The sequence below is a fragment of the Balearica regulorum genome, chromosome 1, assembly GCF_011004875.1.
Source record: "Balearica regulorum gibbericeps isolate bBalReg1 chromosome 1, bBalReg1.pri, whole genome shotgun sequence".
In the NCBI taxonomy this organism is placed as follows: Eukaryota; Metazoa; Chordata; class Aves; order Gruiformes; family Gruidae; genus Balearica; species Balearica regulorum.
The window spans coordinates 154,774,886-154,794,588 of record NC_046184.1 but is presented as its reverse complement, the minus strand read 5'-3'; the positions used below and the strand labels follow the sequence as shown (position 1 = coordinate 154,794,588).

The 19,703-nt window shown below is 38.2% G+C and overlaps 1 protein-coding gene across 3 annotated transcripts in view; it reads left to right on the top strand.

Annotated features, from left to right (window-relative positions):
• MYO16 (myosin XVI) overlaps positions 1 to 19,703 on the top strand; it is a 406,643-nt gene that overhangs the window by 123,509 nt on the left and 263,431 nt on the right. For all 3 annotated transcript variants that reach the window (XM_075740353.1, XM_075740347.1, XM_075740336.1), the window contains 2 exons: positions 10,594 to 10,664; positions 14,610 to 14,753. In XM_075740353.1, the coding sequence (XP_075596468.1) occupies positions 10,594 to 10,664; positions 14,610 to 14,753 (215 nt within the window). The remainder of the gene's footprint in view (positions 1 to 10,593; positions 10,665 to 14,609; positions 14,754 to 19,703) is intronic.

Genomic DNA, 19,703 nt, shown 5'->3' with positions numbered 1-19,703 from the left:
ATAAAGAAATATGTAGGTTGTATTTAGATGATGAAAAAACCCTCTTTTGGATAGTGATATCTGCTGGATGAAGCATGCAATATTTCTTATTTGGAACACCTAAAATTATGGGAGTTTAAAATTTATCAGTGCTGTATTGTTTGTTTATGTATAGTTATTTGTATATTAAAAGTTTGGGGATATTATATTGATTATACCCTGTAGTGACCCTATATATGTAATGATTTGCCTGAAAAAAGAATTGTCACACTGTTTTAAGTAAAATTGTTCTGCTCACTCTCACAGGGATGTATTTACACTAGTAGAGAGTTACTTCTGTGAATTCAGTGCAGTTCTCACTAAAGAATCAAGTTATATCAATAAAATGTTTGCTTACACTGGTACACCTCTATGCTCATTGGATGTTATGCCAATGCTATATTTTCTAATGCAGAAATTTTCATTCATATTTTTATGATCCTGTTCCTACCACTGTTCTCTCTGCATGCTCTATGTATTAAATTTAGCAATTGTGTGGCTGTAGAGGAAGTTCAGCAAAGTGATCAAAGAGAATGACTCACCCCCCAAAAATCAACAGTTAAATTCTGTGTCAGCTGTCTGAACAGAATCATCTACCTGTTGCACAGCTGATGGGGCTGATGCAAAGAAAGGAAAGGGAATACACAGGCATCTTGGAGTCACTGACATAATTTTGACAGTAGGCTAAGGGTACATACAACGACACTTGCAAAACTAAAATTGAGGTTGTCATTGGTTTTTCTCCTTTCTGTCCTGCTCTTCTTCTGTCCTATCCTTTTGTTCCCCTATCTTTATGCTCATCTTGAAGTGAGCCGGGGAGCTAAACCCGCTGGAAATTGCCTTTCATAAGGTTCTCCTTCAGCTGGTTTAGCTCCCCATAGCAGCTCATGGCAGAGTGACACATGGCACTGCTATGCAGGGTTGAGGGCAGGAGTGAGTGAATGGAAGCACGAACAAGAGGGAAGCAGCTCCGATTTTGACAGTGTGTACTGTCACATATTACACCCTGTGAAAGGTGGTGCCTGACCCACATGTGTCAAGTGATGAAATATTCCTGGAACCAGACGTTTCCTTCATAGCTCTGGTCACTCATATGCCACATGCACGACTATTTGGGTTTATTGCATGGATAGCTAATGTCCTTAGTTTGTTCTATAGTGCCTGGTTTAACTTTGCTTCCTTGTGCGCGCCCTGGGAATCCCACTATACACACAGAATCTAACAGCTAGTGGTCTACAGCTGGTAATTAGTACCATTTAGCAGCTGCTAAGCAGGATAATAGCCCGTTATCCTTGAAGATCTCTAATACAAATCGTAATGACTTGCTTACAAGGCTTCTAAACCAGCTGACATAAACTTACTCTGCATGGTGTGAGAGTTAAAAGAGGGACTGAGTCTTGCTTTGTATGGAATATAAGCCAGCAGTAATTTGATTGATGACAATTAAGTAACGTTGGCATAGGATCAACATAAATGATGGGTGAAACAGAGGGGGTGTACAGTCTACTCAGCAGAAAATTTGTGTTGTATGCAAATTCTTTAACTTTTACTGCTGCACTAGGGAAAAGCATGGGATGGCAATGGTTTTCAAGTTAAGCTACTGACCACAGAACGAGTTATTTTGCTGATGTGTGTTTTAGTATTTATCACTTAATGACAATAGGATTTGAAAGTTGCAAAGTCCAAAAGAAACTTAACACATTTAGTAAAATATTGTGAAGATCTGAAACTTACATTCTACAAACATCTATATGTACAATTGGGTGTGTCTGTAGCAGAAAAGTTAGTCTAAAAATTACACCCGTAGTTTCAAATTGGCACATATTGGCACATATTTCTAAGGTGAACCCAGTGGGGTGTTAGCTTTTGTAATAACTGACTGTAGGTTGTTGATGATGTTTTTGCTATTTTATTCACCTTTGTCAGGACCTCCAGAAGAACCTACACATGGGAGACAGATAAAATATGTATACAGGATGCAATAGGTGACCTAAATGCTAAGATGTTAGGTTCCTTTTTTTTTTTTTTTTGGCCTTTTTAACCTTGAAATAAACTCACATAAGCTAGTTGGAAGTGAAAGCTTTGAGAAAAAAAAAAAAAACACATTTAAGCTTACTGTATGATCAACTACTTTCCCCTAAGGTTAATTTTAGAGTGTTCATCATATGGTAAATTCTAGAAAGCTTTGGTTTTATTGCAATTTTATCTTATTAACAGAAATTCAGATTTCAGTCAGGTTTGTGCTACCAGTTTTTGATGACACAGCTATTTTGGCCTGGAAAGTATATATGCTGGCAAAACCCCTGCTGTGCTACCAGCTATGATGATAGAAGCAATATTTTTAGCTAAGCATGTGTTAATTTGTGAAGTGGTGTTGAACCATTTTAGCAACAGCTCTGTAATATATACAGGTCTTAGTCACAGTGAGGTAAAATCACAGCTTTATAAACAAGTAGGACCTTACCAGAGCAGTTTTCTCCCTGTGACCTGGCCAAAGCTCTGGCTCTGGAAGAGTTAATTCAAAACGGAGGCAAAACAAGGGATCACCACCATTGCCTAGTGACGCTGAGCGTGCCCCTCGCAGCAATATCTTTGGGCCATAGAACTAAACGGCTACTTCCAATCTTCTCTAAATTACTGTGATTTACACCACATTTTTTCCACTTCACCCTAGATATTGTCAATGCATGTATTTGCACGTAAATGATGTAAATTAGGGTCCTTCTATTTGAAAGAGTAACTATAAAGCAGGAAGGAGTTGGATACTGTGAACTGAAAAAAACAAAGAAAAGATGACTTCAGGAATAAATATCCTACCAAAAAAAAAAAAGGAAAAGAGAGAGATCGGATGTAGCTGTTAGGTAATGTGGCCCACTTGTTTTTAAATCCTGTTCCTTGGAAATGATTTCAGAGTCTACACTGCTTTTCCATGTGAATATCTGTCTTTTCAGAGTCTTAAAACCAGAGATGCTTTGCTTGCCATATCACAACTCAGGCATGTGATGTTTGACTGCTGCCCATTGTCATTTTGTGTAAGGATTTAAGTTAATTTGTGGCACTGTGCTTGGGCACTGTAAGAAGCACAGACTAGCATTTTTGTAGGTCATTAGATTTGTGGACTTAATATTTTCCAGGGGAGGCACAGACTGCATTAAATTACATGTATATAAAAATGAAATAAAAGAGGGTGAATTCTCCTGAAGAAGAAGTTTTAAATTTAGCAGTTATTAAATAATCATAGTCCCTAAACTCATAAATTATTCTGGCTATGTCTACAGTGATGGAAATATCTGCCCCACTGAGGGAACTGTGACACTCCTCAGGGATCTCAATGGAGTTTGACTTAGTGTCTGTGTGGCCCAGAGACATAACCATTATTTTTATGTGGTTTTCCAATTCAAGGTACCTCAGATAACAGGAGGGCTGTGCCCTCGACATCCAGAGCAACAGTGCGTTGGCAGGAAGCTGTCAGGGTTGCTGAACGCTTAGGCATGCACAAATATAGTTGAGGGTGGCCTGGTGGGCAAGTAGCAGAGGACTAGGTGGAAAGGAAGGTTTCCTATCTTGTCATGTGCCAACCTGTGCTGCTTGAAGTTTGCTCCCACAGTGGAATGATCGAGCCTCTCGACTGCTTCCAAGCCTGGAGTCTGACTAATTTCTCCAAAAAGAGAGCATGGGATAGAACTAACACGTATTTTGATCTGGTCCTATCATTAAAGCTGGGAGAGATGTCGTCTGGGGCTGTAGGACTCCATCTGTCGGTCTGTTTCATTGGTAGCTTGGTTTGTTTCTTGTATAGGTAATGCTGTGTTGAATGGAGCTCAGGAATCAGCCTGATAATGCACATCACTCTTTAAAATGCAGCAGAGAATCAATGGTCCAGCTGCTCCGAGGTTACCGTAATCTGATTCCTGTCTGCCTAAAAAAGTTATAAACTGCGGGAGCTCTGCCAGAGAGGATGGAAGCATCAGCCCTGTCCTCATCAGGGCTCTGTTCAAACAGTGGACATTATAGCTTGGATATGCAAGGTTAACAGTCTTAAATTCAGCCACTATGGAAAAAGTCTTTCTCCTCTCTTCATTTCTGCATTCTGTAAATGGCATAACACTTAGCTGTCCAAATGGTGTACATGTTTTCTTTATGGTTTGTTGTCTTTAATCTTTATGCAGCAAAGGTGGGAATTTATTTCCAAGAGTTCTTCAGAAAATGAGAAGCAAGATGAGGTTTGAACAAGTTTGACAGATGTTGCCAGTGATCGCTGGAAATATTTCAAGGATGGAAAAAGCAGTAGGATTACAAATCAGTTGTTTGAAAAGCCTATTAAGGGCATGATTGCTCTGAATAAGCCCTGTCAACCGATTGGTAGGGCTTGCTTGGAAAGAAAACATCAGCTATTGCACTAGTAATGATGTGGTAACAGTATTGCTGCTGTAAATGTGTTTGTTAGGTAAACAAGACAACTTAAAAGAATGATTAAATTACCAATAGTGGTATTTAGATTTTAAAATTTAATTTTAAACTAATCATAACAAAAGTGTGAGGTAAATATTTTTCAAAGACCGCATTCTCCAAAAATTTATGACATCTTGCTTGATATCATTTGCAGTTCTGATTAGGAATAATTTACCAGAGATTGGCATTCATCTGTTCTCACATGCAGCTGAGTTGTATAGCAGGTTCCTCATTAGTACCTTTGGTACAAGCTGAAAGTACAGAGTGACTACTGAGGAATAAGAAAAGGGTACTGAAGAGGCATGAAGGTGGCAAAGAATTCTAAGTGGCACAGCTATACAGAGTTTAAGATGCCAGCGTTGGACCAAAAGTCTGACTATAGAGGCAGTAAAGGGCAGTCCCTTAACTGATGGAAGTGGAAGAGGTGGAATTATGCATTTTCTCTTCCTTCAGGATCACTTCTGCTGTCCAGTGGTTCAATTTCATGGTCAGTTTATGCCCAAACTGCTTTCAGCTGTTGCTGAAAGTGGTGGCTACCTCATTCTCCCTATTCATACCCATTACCCAGTGCCACATTCCCAGATTGTTAATCTAGCTGAAAACTAATCTTTGCCTCGTGCTGGAAGAAACACGCAGCCTGAGGCAGGAGGAGAATGGGATAATCCATTCCAACAACAGCATGGTCTTAGCTAGGCTTCTGCAGCAAGTTGTGTTTCTGCACATAATGAACAAGTAAAACCTTCCAGCTAGAGTTATTTCTGCTAAACTAAAGAGAACAAAAATAAATGTTAACAGGAACAAAGTTTACACTAGCTAGCTGCTACTCCCCAGAGGAATGATTAATAGAAACATATACTGGTACTGTATATCCAGCACAGCAGATGGCCAATGGTTAAGTTTTACATATGTTATACACCTTTTTTTTTTTTTTTTTCTTTTCTGTTACTACTAAAACTCGGTTTGCTGTGAATGCAACATTGCCCAGCTCCTAAGTTTACATTACCATCAGTAGCTGATCACTGGTGAGTTATTGATAGCCCTGGGCCCTTTGAATTCATCTTCCAGGCTCTGCTGTCACTTCAAATCTGTACTCCTTTTGTCTGCAACATATAAGGTCAGATGGTTTTACGTGCCAGAGTAGCTAGATGCTATTCAACACAGCAGAGCGTAAGTACTAGTTATTGCCATATATATCAAAATTCTTAACACATTACATAGCACAGTTATACAAAACTAAACAAAACTAAAACGTCTAAGGTAATTGTCACCTTGTCATTAGCCAGTTGCTGTAACAGCTAAAAAAGTTAAAGCTCCAAGCAAGCCAAGACAAGCCCTGATAAAATAAGCCTTACAGCCCTAGTCCCACAGGTGAAAGTAGTGCAAGACCTGTGGCTGGTAATAGGCCTGGCAATACTGTCTTCCCTGGATTACAAGGCTGCATAATAAATAGTAATCCAGGCAATGCAACCAATGGAGCGTGGAAAGCTATTCAGCTCACCAGAATAATTTAGTTAAAATTGTAACAGCAGACATATGTAAAAAGCTACCTTGAGTATTATCTTTCTTTACTGCTGAGACTTTATAACTTGAATGCTTTCTAAACCACCTTTATTAGATATGAAATTAGGTGTGAAATTCTACTCTAAGTACTTGATACTTTTGCGTGTCAAATCTAAAAGACATCAGAGACTGGATGGACCTGTTTATACACACAAAGGAAAGGCTTGAGATTGTACTGAAAATTTTACTCTTGATTTTTTTTTTCGAGTAAACGTCAGCTTCCTGCCTTAAAGCCTGTTTCCAGTCTCCTTTTCTGGAGACTTCTCTTCCATGAAAGGTTCCAAATAAAACAAGTTTTAAAAGAAAGTATTGTGAAAACTTCCTTAAAAATTGCATTAATTAAAACATATATAGCATTTCTGGAATATAGTTTTTTATGACGTTCTGTCCTCATTAGGACAAATAATCCCAAATTACTAGCAATAAATAAAATAGTTCTATCAAAAGCAAAAAATGAACATAAGGTGAAGATTTTCTTTCTGGTGAGTAAAGTCTTAAGTGAATGACCTAAGTGAGTTGCATGGTAGGGAGAAGGATTTTGCTTCTGTGATCTTCTTTTCTTTATTTTCTTTTTTATTGTGTTTTGCAGGAGCGATGAATTCAAGGAAAGAGAAATGTTTTGTACATGTCTTTATATGCAGACGAATGTAGCACATAAATCTGATTCAGAACAAAGACTCTTGCCCAGTTGAAAGGAGAGTTTGCATATCTTGCCATGGTAGTCTTTGTGACATCAATTTCCTGAAGCACTGATTAAGCTACATGCAATAATGAGGATAAATAAACCAGATAAAGAAAAGAATAACTGAGCTTACCCTAATTTTTTGTATATGTGGCTTGATCATTTGTTTATGGTCACAGTTATTTAATATTCTACTTTGAGATCAGAGTTTATGTATTAATTCTTTATGCTGTAATCTTGGTATGCATATCTGCTGGGGGGGGGAACAGAAAGGCAAAAACATTTATTCTTATGAATTTCAATCTCAGATCTATAAATGGTCTGTCATTTTTTGGCTTCAACAGCAAAGTGTTGCTAAATCGATCTGGAAAGGCATTTCTTAATTTTGCAAATCTTCTCCAAGAGCCCAGTCTTTGGGGGTTTGATAGAAGGAAGAGACTCAATAAATTGTCCATATTTTCTATACCCAAGTAGCCACAGGCTCTTTCTGTCATTTGGTTACTATTTTATGCTCTGAATGAAATTCTTGTGGAATGTTTTTAGAAATGCAGTTTCCTAGCCCTCTGACCTTCCCATGTGTCCTGTTACTGCCAAATGAGAGAGGTCTTCATCCTCTGTCTTTGCTTAGAAGGACCTACCCAAAAGCCAGTTTTGGGATCCCAAGACTCTTAATGATTGAGTTCATATCAATGACCCATAAAGAAGCTGCATTTTATTTTTGCTGGCATTATTTTGTGCCATTAGAGTCAGTTTCCAGATGCAGAAGTAGCCAGATGTGTAAGTCCTTTTGCAAATGGGAGAACAGAGCCTTTTCGTTGACTCCTTAATTGGCTTATCCCATCTTGTAGAAAGACAGACTAAGGATGTTATTTCATTATCAGCCTTAGTCAATGTAAGACTTCTGCCACCAAAATGCAGTGTGCTTTCTTTGCCTCCACATGATGTGTGCATTTGCATCCTCTGTGCTGGTGCTTATGGACCTGTGCAGTCAGCCACACTGATGGGGTCAAAACCAAACCCTACTAGGAGAGAGAGAAGAAAAAAGAGACTTACTGGACTTACTGGTCCAGTTAAATGTGCAGCTGCTTAGGTGAGGGGAGCTGGCACAAAGGAAGAGTGGGCCGTGCGGTGGATAACATGCCTTCCCCCTTTTAACAGCAGTGCAGTCTGTGAGAATACACCATAAAGATGGCATTTTCAAAGAATCATATACTCTTATTAATCTCATCAGTTAAAGCCTCCTTGAGAACAGAATTATGGCAGTTTAAAAATTCCTGCAAATCACACTTTTAAGGGCTATCTGCCTTAATTCCCATATTTGCAAATGAGACTGTCATTGCTGGTGGAACCAAACCATAGTTCACATTTTTAACCTGCACACAGAGTCCATAAGAAAGAATGCCACATAAAACCACTGCATTAAGTGTCTAGGAGACTTAAATGGGTGGAATTTACTTTTTTCCCCTGAAAAGCAGGAATGGAGGAAGGGGAACATCTTGAAGTGTTAATTAGTTTCCGTGAAATCCTGATGGGATTGGCAGAATGAAATTACTTTCAGAGCCTTAAGAAATATTCAGTGAGATGGAATTTGTATTTTCTGGCCTGCTAAAGAAATGGCATAACATAGGAACATTGAAAATATTAACTCTTAAGGAGGATGTAGTTGCATACTTATTTAAGGAGAGAGGATTTACAGTAAAGTCTTTACTCAATAAAACTTGAGGTAGCAGAAGCACCTCCATATGTGGTCAGTAATTTAGGTATTAAAAGAAGGAAGGAACTTAGTTCTGAACCATTATTTTTAATAGTATCTGTCTGGATGAGGACAGTTGTGTACTTTAGTATTGGATTTGTAGATCTGAGAGCAGAAAGAAATACTTTGCTTTTTGTCGTTCAGCCATTTTTCCCAAGGTTGTAAAAAATTGTAAAAATTTCTCCACCCTCCTGCTCTGCTTGGCATCTTGCTTGGCAGTTGTTGTACAGTTCATTTATTCCACGTGACTTAATATTCCACTTCCATTTTTGGTGGACACGCAGGGGACAATAGTGACTTCTAATAGTAGTTAGCTTTCAAAGTGGCATTTACCAGAACATAAAAGTCTTTTACAGTTATGCAAATTAAGTGAAGCAAAACCTTTGGTGAGGAGAAATAGGTACCATGGAAATATTTGTAAAGTATGAATTTATACAATGGTTTGGAATGATGTTTGATTTTCAAAGTTTAAAAAAGAGCAAAAGATTAAATGGATTTGTATAACTATTAAAAATATTTGTCCAATATACCAGCGTGTTTACTATGTGTGAAATATTTAGTAATGATGGTGCCAAGTCTTTCCTAGACTTTCACATTAATTTTACAAGCTTGCCATCATTTAGCCAAATTTTCTTTCTTAGGCTGAATTTTTCCAGGGCACCTGGTCAAAAATCATTCAACATATTCAGAAAACATTGCTTGTGTAAATTGACACTATCTGAAAAGAAGACTGACCCCTTTCAAATAGGTTGACTGAATGTTTGAATGCTGTAAGAAGTTTAAAGGTATAGTGAAAATGTAGTTACAAGATATTCTAGAAAGAAAACACATACAAAAATGTGTGGATCAGGAGGAGATGGTGTATAGGAGTCTCTTGACAGATTCAGAGAAATTAGAAAAGCCTTGAGACAAATTTACATCCCTCCTGTAGGACAGACACTGCAGTGGAACAGATTTCTGGTTTGTGGTTTTGCTTGTGTTTATAAGTCTGTTTTCATTTTAAAGGGTTTTGATCATAGAATCATGGAATTGCAGAACAGAATCATAGAATGGTTTGGGTTGGAAGGGACCTTAGAGATCATCTAGTTCCAACCCCCCTGCCATGGGCAGGGACACCCTCCACTAGACCACGTTGCCCAAAGCCCCATCCAACCTGGCCTTGAACACTTCCAGGGAGGGGGCATCCACAGCTTCTCTGGGCAACCTGTTCCAGTGCCTCACCACCCTCACAGTAAAAAATTTCTTCCTTATATCCACTCTAATTCTACCCTCTTTCAGTTTAAAACTACTACCCCCTGTCCTGTCACTCCATGCCCTTGTAACCAGTCCCTCTCCAGCTTTCCTGTAGGCCCCTTCAGGTACTGGAAGGCCGCAATTAGATCTCCCTGGAGCCTTCTCTTCTCCAGGCTGAACAATCCCAACTGTCTCAGCCTGTCCTCATAGGAGAGGTGCTCCAGCCCTCTGATCAGCTTCATGGGCCTCCTCTGGACTCGCTCTATGTTTTTTTTATGTTGGGGACCCCAGAGCTGGACACAGTACTTGATACATGTAACTGGGAGTGGAGTTTGACTCCAAATATCGTTTTAAGAGTTATGCCACGTCAGTGATCTGACAATGCACTGGAAAGGTTAAATTGAGTGCAGATCATTTAGCTTTGGTAGGATGATTAATTTCAAGTGATATAAGTTATGAACACTAGTTTCAATTATTTACAGAAAAAGCCAACAAATCTCATGGGAAGACTTCAAAGTAAAATAAAACCAGTTGTCTGTGATTTTTCTCTGAAACGAACTAATCAGGTGACTGTTGACCTTGAGACAGGGTCTCTCCTCCAGCTCTCCCCTCCCCCCTCCTATGTACAGAACTGACATGCTCATCTGTCCGCTTGAGAAGTCCTTGATACTGTTCATATTTAACATCATTATCAAAGGTCCTTTGCTTCCAGGCTCAGCCATTAAAATAGATGAGATGGGAAATGCTGACATGATAGTTTTGCAAATGTTATCTGAGAGGTTTGCATATATTATTAAATCTCTTAATGAAGATGATGAAGAATCAGCCTATTAACAGCTCAGAATTAGGTATATTGCTGCATTAATTCCTGTTCCTCTTTTCTTTGGTATTTCAGTGTTACGGCTATTGAAGGATGGTGCTGACCCTCATACGCTTGTTTCCTCAGGAGGCTCCTTGCTCCATCTGGTAAGAGTGATTGAAGATTAGTGTTAGTGACTTTGGATAAAGATGGTGGGATACTGAGTAGCAGATTGGGCATATTAACAAAAAGAAAGACTTAGCAATAATTTTTTATCTACACTGCCCTCCGTGGTGATTATGATTGCATCCAGCTATGCATGTGAAATAAATGGTCTTTTTCAAATTGCTTACGAAAGGATGGATCATGTCACAGGAATGGTAACTAGCAAAGAGGAATGAAATGTTTTATTTGTAAATTATCTGTGCAGTAAGAAAGAACAAAGGAAATACTGCTTGATTCTGAAGATTGAATTATATAGTTCAGAGATTCACAGATCCTATATGAAAAACACTATGATGTAACATTTTTCCTTTTTTTTTTTTTTTGCATATTTTCTTGCACCAATTTCCTATATGTTGATATATAACACATTATGTGCATTTAGTTTATCATTATTTGCATAGCAATTTAGATTAAGTAGCTGGAATATAAAAGGAAAACTGTGTACAATGACCAAAAGAGAAGCAAGATGTAAGGGCATGTGGAGGAACGGCTGACAAGCAGACAGAAAGGAAATACTGCAGAGGTAAAATTTTGGCTTTGCTGAAGCCAATGGCAAAACTCATCATAAATTCCTGTCTTATGACCCTTTACTTTGGTCTGTGATGTTTCAGTTGCAGACACGATTTCTGTTCATGAAACTATTTTAAGATACTTGCATCCAACTTCCTTGCACAATGCTGCTGAAATAAATGGGACTTCATAAATAGAAAGACGTAACAGACATAATGAAAAGTCAGCTGGAAGAGTATTTCATTTTAGAACAGTTGGATTAAGTTTCTCATAGTATGTACACAAAATAGAGTGATTTCTTGATTAAAAAAAAAAATAATCCTGTAATATTATTGGATTCCAGCACACTTGAGACCGTGCCTTTGCAAGATGTAATGTTTCTCTTGTGCAATTAATCTGTGTTTTCCATCTTCCATGGCCATGCTACTTACCAAGAGCTTTGGGAAATAGAGGCCTAGGTAAGGGGAAGGTGTGGTAATGAGTTGAAACAGAGACGTTTAAGTTCTCTTTTTCTCTCCTTCAACTATTTGTCTGCTGCAAAGGTGCTCAATCACTAAAAATGCAGCCCATATGAGATGTTATCTTTGGGATTCCCAAAACTGAGGCATCCCAAATCTTACCCTGTGTTGAAAGCCCTAGGAGACAATCAATGTGGCTGATGTGACCTGTCTCACTGGCATTTTAAAATAGAAGAAAGAAAGTTCCATCTTTAGGGATTTTAGGTTGCTTTGTCTAGTTCACCTGATGCACAGTTTTTAACTGCAGATAAAATCTGCAGTTGAACTGTCTCTTTTTACAGTTCTTGATCTTCTGCATTATGCCCTAATTCACTGTCACATTCAGTACCTCTCCACTGGTGCCTGCTGCTTCACAGGCACACGTATGCTTCAAAAGGAGCAAAAGCTTCCTGCAGTAAGAAATTTGCAATAGAGAACTGTGTGTAACCTACTGCCTCAGTTTAGTCAGAGTTACTTGTAAGTACTCATAATTCATCTACAGGAAAATGCCAGTCCTATTGGAGATGATAGGGTAAAACCTGATTTCAGTGAAACTTGGATTTGACTCTGATTTGGGAGCAGTACAGATAGGAAAGGAGAGTCATAGTACAGGGAAACAGTTAAGCCAAGTTTATTTCCCTGCAAGAACTCAAAATAATAATTTAGCATACATCTTTTTTGTATTGTTAAAGCCTGCTCAGATCCCTTCTAACTACTCGTTTTACTACTATAATTCTATGTAAGCTGCTTTCTCCAAAGGGGAGCCTGATCAGTGTTTATTCTTTCCAGTTGTAGGGTAAATGTTTTATTCCAGAATGAATGGAAAATATATTTATCTTCACATTTTACATAAAATCTGGTTCATTATATACTTCCTTTTTCTTTTTCCATTTCTGTTAATTTCAAAAATGTGATCTATTTCTAAAAACAATCAAATGTGACACTTTATAAAGATTCTGTTGCTATCTGTAGATAGTATCCCAATATGCTTGTATCTCAGGGAAGACATGGGTGCTTCAAAAGGGTTCATTGAACTCTCATTAAACCCCATGAGAGAAGTACCAAAAAAGAGAGTACTTGCCTGAGTTGCCCATTCAGTGGGAAGCACATAGTGTCATATCAATTCACACATGCAATCACCCAACACAACCTAGTAACAAAGTATATGAATGCCAATTTTCTCCTGGAACTTTGAGATTGCCCAATTGCTTCACAAAATCCATTAAACAAGAATCAAGGAACAGCAGCAATTAAATTGCTGCTACAAATCTAGGCTGTTTTCAAACTGGTAACTAATCACAAAAGGCTCTGTATCTATTATTGATACACAAAATGGCTCAGTGACATTTGTCATTTGTTTTATATAAAAGCCTTCTAGATTTTTTTTTTTTACTTAACAATGCCTTGAAAATGTGATTGGTATGAGATTATGTTGATCTGTAGTATAAAATGTCTTATCTCTTATTTGTTAAAATTTGAACACTGAACAGCTCAATTATACAAAGTTGTACTACTGATACAATGAATAATACTGATGTAACAAAACAAAACTATCTGTTTCTAGAGCTGTCAGAAAAGTTGCAAGCTAAAGGAAATACATCAGAACTTAATTTCTGTTCTATAATTTAATGGTCAGTATGTTTGGAAATCATTTAAAGCAGGACTACTTTTTAGCCTCATAGAGTTTATTTTTCATCTTCTGAGTTACCTATATTCACAGTCGCAGTAGTACATGCAGCTCCTAAATTCAGTTGAATGTCTCAGCTCTGTCTTGACTTTAGAGTGGAATCCAGTTAAGCATTTTTCCTTCTTTCCCTTTCCTCCAGTGTCCTGGCTTCCATGCCAGATTAATACAGATCAGCAAATTGGATGCCATGGTGTGGTTCCACATGTGATACAGACATAACAACATCATTATTTAATCCTCACTTGCAAATTATCTGCAGATTTCACTGTATTTGTACTCTCAGTATATAGGTGTGCTTTTTGGGAAAGGGAAATATTCCACAGCTTTAAATACTGGAAGAGGCATAGATATTAAGGATTATATTCAAAGCATCTAAGTATCTAATCAGAGAATTTGTCTCGCTGTAGTCTCTCTCCAGTGGGGAAGGAAAGAGGATCCTTCTTTAAAGAGTTACTGAGATTGTATGTTAGGCCAGAGTTAGGATCTTAATTTAGATGCTGTGATTGTCTTTTAAAGTATATAAGCACATCCATAAAAAGTCACAGATGTGAGAGAGGAGTAAGCTCAAAACAATGGCCAAGCCAGTTTCTTCTTCTCTGCAAAATTAGTGATCTCTATTATCAAAACAAAACAAAGTACAGAAACATACATGTGTGCAAACTTCCTCACACCCTTAGTGTGCAGAGTATTTATCTGTCAGAGAGACTTGAGTAGGAATCAGTATAGGTAGTGGATTGGAAATAGGGGTGAGTATGGAGAGGTGTGTATTATTGCTATGAACTGCATAAAAGGCAGAAGTTCATGTACATGTGGACATATGTATGTGTGGGTGTACATATACTTAGATGTCACTATTCATGATGTGATCATCATGCACTGATGCCTGTGCACTGATTTGGAATGACAATATTGAACTGTAAGAAAGCCCCATCTTTACTGTAGGTTTCAGCAGATTTCACATAGTGCTTTTTCACAGGCAATAAGGGATTCTGTGAATCATGCACATGGAATTTGTAGTCTCCACAAAACTATTTCCATAGGTTCATCAGCTGTTGTCCTCTACAAACACAGCAGTTTAACTACAGTGCATCATCTGCTCAATTTAAATGTTAAATGGAGCAAAATTTGTATGTAATAAATTCAGTTGTACACTGAGTAAAATACCATCCCTAATCTGCTTTTCTTTCTTCTAGTGTGCTCGCTACGATAATGCATTTGCTGCAGAAATTCTAATTGACAGAGGAGTAAATGTAAATCATCAAGATGAGGATTTTTGGACATCAATGCATGTAGCCTGTGCATGTGATAATCCTGATATTGTCCTGCTACTGCTACTAGTAAGTAAAACAATCCAATGCATTGTGTGCTTGAAGAGTAAACAGAATGTAACACCACAAAGTCTGAAACTGCTGTATGAATGCAATATATTGCTACTAATCAGATCAGTGAAAGCATATATTGTGTCTGTTTGTTTCTTGGCATTGTTTTGGTGCTCAGGATTTGTAGAAGGCATATAGTGAAGCATTTTTTAGGTCTTCAATGAGAATACAGTATAAACATCAATGTCAAGTCTCTCTTATCTCTTCTGTGTGGTCAGGAGCTTATACCTCTGATAAACACTCAGTCCCAAATGGGATATTTGGATAATTTCTTTTCTCTTCTCCTTGTCTCTTTCTGTTAAGGGTTGAGTTCACAGACAATCTTATCAAAGATTCCTTCTTAAAAGTAAATATTCACTCAATTACACTCAGTATTCATGAAGAAATGTTTGTGGACATGGGCAAAATGAGGCCAATTTATTATTTATATAAACAACTTTGACTTTTTGAAGCAGAGTTTACTCAATATAGTAATAGATATGGCACTCAGCCTTTGTAGAGAACAGCTTTGTTCATGTTGTGCTTCCATTCCTAGGATCACAGCCTCTAGTTTTATACCAGGATATTAATGAAGATCTTTCTCCCAGTTCATTTTATATTGCTCTTTAATAAAAACAGTAGCACAGAAACAGTTCAGTCTGACTTTTTAAAAATCTATTTGTATAATTTTAAAATTTGTATGTTTTTAATAGGTCATTGCAAGTAGATCAGCATTTTTTAGCATACTTACAATGGTATTTCAATGTTAGAGATAAAATGAAGGAATAAATGTTTTTAAAGACTGTATACTTGATAATAGCTTTCATGAAATCACTTTGGGAGATTGTCTAGTCCAATCCCCCTGCTCAGAGCAGAGCCTGCTACAGCAGCTTGCCCAGGAGCGTATCTCCAAGGACGGAAAGTTCACAAACTTGCTGGGCAACCTGCGTAGAAAAAAAAGGGGTTTATTAGGTTTAAATAGAATTTCCTGTGTTTCAGTTTGTGCCTATTGTGTTTTGTCCTTTCACTGAGCACCACTGCAAAGAGTCTGGCTCCATCTTCTTTACTCCTCTCATTAGGTATTTACACACATTGGTAAGACCCACCTGAGCCTTCTCTTCTCAAGGCTGTAAAGTCCCAGCTGCCTCAACCTTTCCTTGGATGACAGATGCTCCAGTCCCTTCATCATCTTTGTAGCCCCTTTGCAGGACTCACTTCAGTATGTCCATGTCTTTCTTTTACTGAGGAGTCTGCAACTGATGCCTCACCAGTGATGGGTTGTCACCAATGCATAGGCCTGCTGGCAATGCAGTCCACAAACTCTATGGCCCTCTTTGCTGCAAGGGCACGTTGTTGGCTCATGCTTAACTTGTGTCCTCCAAGTCCTAGTCTCAGATGTATTTTGTGTGGGAAGCTGTCCAGCTAGACAGTAGGAAATACTAAAGAAAAAGAGTATAGCCTATAGACTAACTGTAACGTAATGCCATGTCTCTGAAAGAAATACTGTCTGACTTTCTGTAAATGGCATGGGCTTCTCCAAAACCTTTGTTTGGAACCTGGAGCTGCTTTTACTCTGTCCTGTGGTTGCTTCTTCCAATGTGTAACTTTGATTTTAACACTGATCTGTACCAGATCTTCTTTGGTAATCTTTTAGGATTCTGTTGGCCTCTGAGGCTACACTTGCTCTAGAAAACCAGAAAGAGTCTTCCTGGGTGCTGGACTGCAATCAAATGTACTAGCAAACTGTTAGAGTGTCCTCTGGCATGCCTGTGGCATGTGCCATCTAAATTCCTTTCAGACAATTCCCCAGCATGGTTTTTGAAGCTGAGAAGTCCCAGGGACTCGTTTGTATCCAGCTGTCACATTGTATACGCTAAGAGCCTTTACTGGGCTAAACAAGGTCTCTTCCATGCCAGCTGGTTTCAATGCTTAGAGTTTTTCCAGGTCCATTTGGTTCAATAGTAGAGACACATACAGCCTTTGTCATGCTTAGAATGTCTGTTTTCTCAGCTTTTCTATTACAAGTATAATTACGTCCAGTAAATGTACAATGCTGCATGTATAAATCTGGTTTTCCATTCTGAGTGCTTAAAATAGTATTGCTTACCTAACCACAGTCATCAGATATGTTTGGTAAGAGTATCCCATTCCAAGCATTGTCACTACTATTGGCAAATAAAGGGTAACATTTCCAGAAGGTGATAATTTATCTCTTTTATTGCCTTGGTCTCTTCAATGTATATACTTTTGAAGCCTATGTATCCTTTGGATTCTGTGTGTATTCTTAAACTGATAAACAAATTGGAACAGAGAAGTTAATCTATAAAAACTCTTGTATTGTGGAAAGCTCTTGTAATCTAGGGAGTTTTCAGAAATGCTGTGCTGTTGTTGACATTAATAGGAACCGTTGGGGATATACAAGACATGTCTAAAAAATTCCCTGCCTGTTTTTGCAACAAGCCCAATCTAATAAAAACTCCTTAAGTATTTTTACCCAGGTTATATCCAAAACTATTTTTCAGTCCCCCCATCACTTGAATGTTGTTTGATTTAGTTCCTGTTGGGTTTTTTTCATTTGTTTGGTTGGTTTTCTTACAAGCTGTCTTCTTCTGAAAGTTCTAAGTATCTTCTGAAAACTTGGGATAAATAGGTCATCTGATATATTAAAGTTTCAGCAGACAGGGGTACATCCATATGGATTTTTGCAGGTAGTGTTTGAATTGTCTATATTATTTGCAACAACTCCTGATAAATTTGCCCACATTTTAGGCAGTTAGCACTTTTTAAGGCAGAATTTCCTTGACTACATAAATAATTTTATGCTCTCCCTTCTGGAGTAGGAATAATAAATAGCCTATTGTGGCAGAGAAAGGGAAATATTCTTAGGTAAGCAATAGGTTTTGAACCATGACATTAATGCTATCTTTAATAACATTTGACAAAGTGAAGATGGAAATTGAGGTTGAAGGGAAGTCTTTTTCACAACTCTGAACTGTCTTTGTGTGAGCATTTGATATTAGGAATTACTTTGCCTTGAGGTTAGAGTGTTTCATGGGCCATGTCTAATGTGTAGCATGAGCCTGGATAATGCTAATATGAGCTACAGGCAGCTTCTATTATGCCACAGCTTTTAGTCAGAAGAGAATATAACACTTCATGTACCCTCATGTATTACTTTTAAATAAATATTTCTTCTGGATTGACTTTTCAACATAGACAATACCATATTATCTGTTGTAAAGATGTGAGCTAAAAGGTAACCGCGTGGTCCTTCAATTGAGACCTGTGCAGATTCTGATTCTTGGAAAACTGTCATAGAGGCCAGTGGAGATTTCCTCAGTGAGGACTTTGAAATGTTTCTTGAAGGGAAAATAGAAAAAAAAGGAATATAGGGTATATGTAGATCCCAGAAGGCTATTAATGAAGACTTAATTAGGCATACCCAGTTTCTGATTTTATCCCACTTTTGGTGGTCTTCATGTTTCTCTGGCTGAGACAAGATAGTGACTTATCATTCATCAGCTTAGCTGTGGTAACTCACTATTTCTGTCCTCTGGTAGATAGCAAAGACAAAGGTAAAGCTTGTTAGCTGAAATGTCTTTCACTGAGAGCTGGGAGAGGCTGTAGCTGTTTGTAATGTGATACTCTGCTATCGTGTCCTGTTGGAAGACTATTGGAATTGTAGGAATGTTTTTGGAGTAAATGCAGAATCAAATGCTTGAAGCTATTTCTTTCCACCCCAACATTTTAGGTGGTATAGCTTTCCAGGGACATATTTATGTCTTCTCCATTTTGTAGCTGTCAGCAGGGGAGGAGAGGGAGGCATTGGACGGTACAGTCAGGAAATATATCCCATGTCTGCTAAATAGTCAGCCAATGAAGAACTTGCCCCCGAGGCAGCTGCTAGCGCATGAGGAAATGTAGAGATCAAAGGTAATCCATAGATGTCTGGTTGCCATACATGCAAATGAGGTGGTAAAAGTCAGATTCATCAATCCTGGCCTGATCACATCAGTGTTGGGCGTTTTCCCCTTGGGATAGGGGACATTGTTGTGGATGTTGCATGAAGGCGGCTCCTGTAGCAGGTTGAGGAGAGTTCTGAAGCGTCTTTCATTTCAGAACAAAGATGCATAGACTTGTATACATTTGTGCCCACATGAAATCTCCAAGAGAGTATGAAAAGCAACCAGATTTATGAAAAGTATCTGCTCTGTCTTGCCTCCCTGCCTTTTGAAGGCTCAGGACTGAACGCACTGACAGCAACTTAGTCAGGTAGGGGTTCCTTGTGTTCCTTTTCCGTCATCACTGGACACATTGCAACCTTGTATTTTGCATTACTTTCCTGTAGTTGTTTTTATATTGAATTGAAACACTAGCTAACATTTGTAACCTAATATACAAAGTGCTTTGTCCTATTGAAAATGCTACAGAAGTAGCATTTGTCCTATTGAAAATGAGTTACAGAATGTCCAAGCACCCATACTTGGATACTGCTCATGCTTCATTAGCTGGAGGGAAGTGTTTAGTCCACTGTGTATCACTTTAAATGGCTCTAGCTTTAAACTGGTACCCATGGCTTGCAGTCTAGTTGTTTGTCCACAACATACATTTTCTTGCTTCAAATACTTCTAATTGACACATGAGTGGTTAACCTTCACTTTTCTTGTGTACTATTCAAACTACCATCTGATATAGTAACATTAATACTGTTGCAGTTTAGTAAATTCACCTTAGCTACACAGGCAGTAGGGTATACGGTTAAAAATACCACTTTGTAGAACCTTGCTTTTTCTTTTTCTTGTCATTTTTCTTCAGTCTGACAGTATTATTTATTATCATGAATTCTCTGCTCTAAGAATCAGCACTGGATCATTAAGAAGGTAAAGGAGGTCAAGCTGTTCAGCTGCCCCACCTCTTCCCCTCTCCATG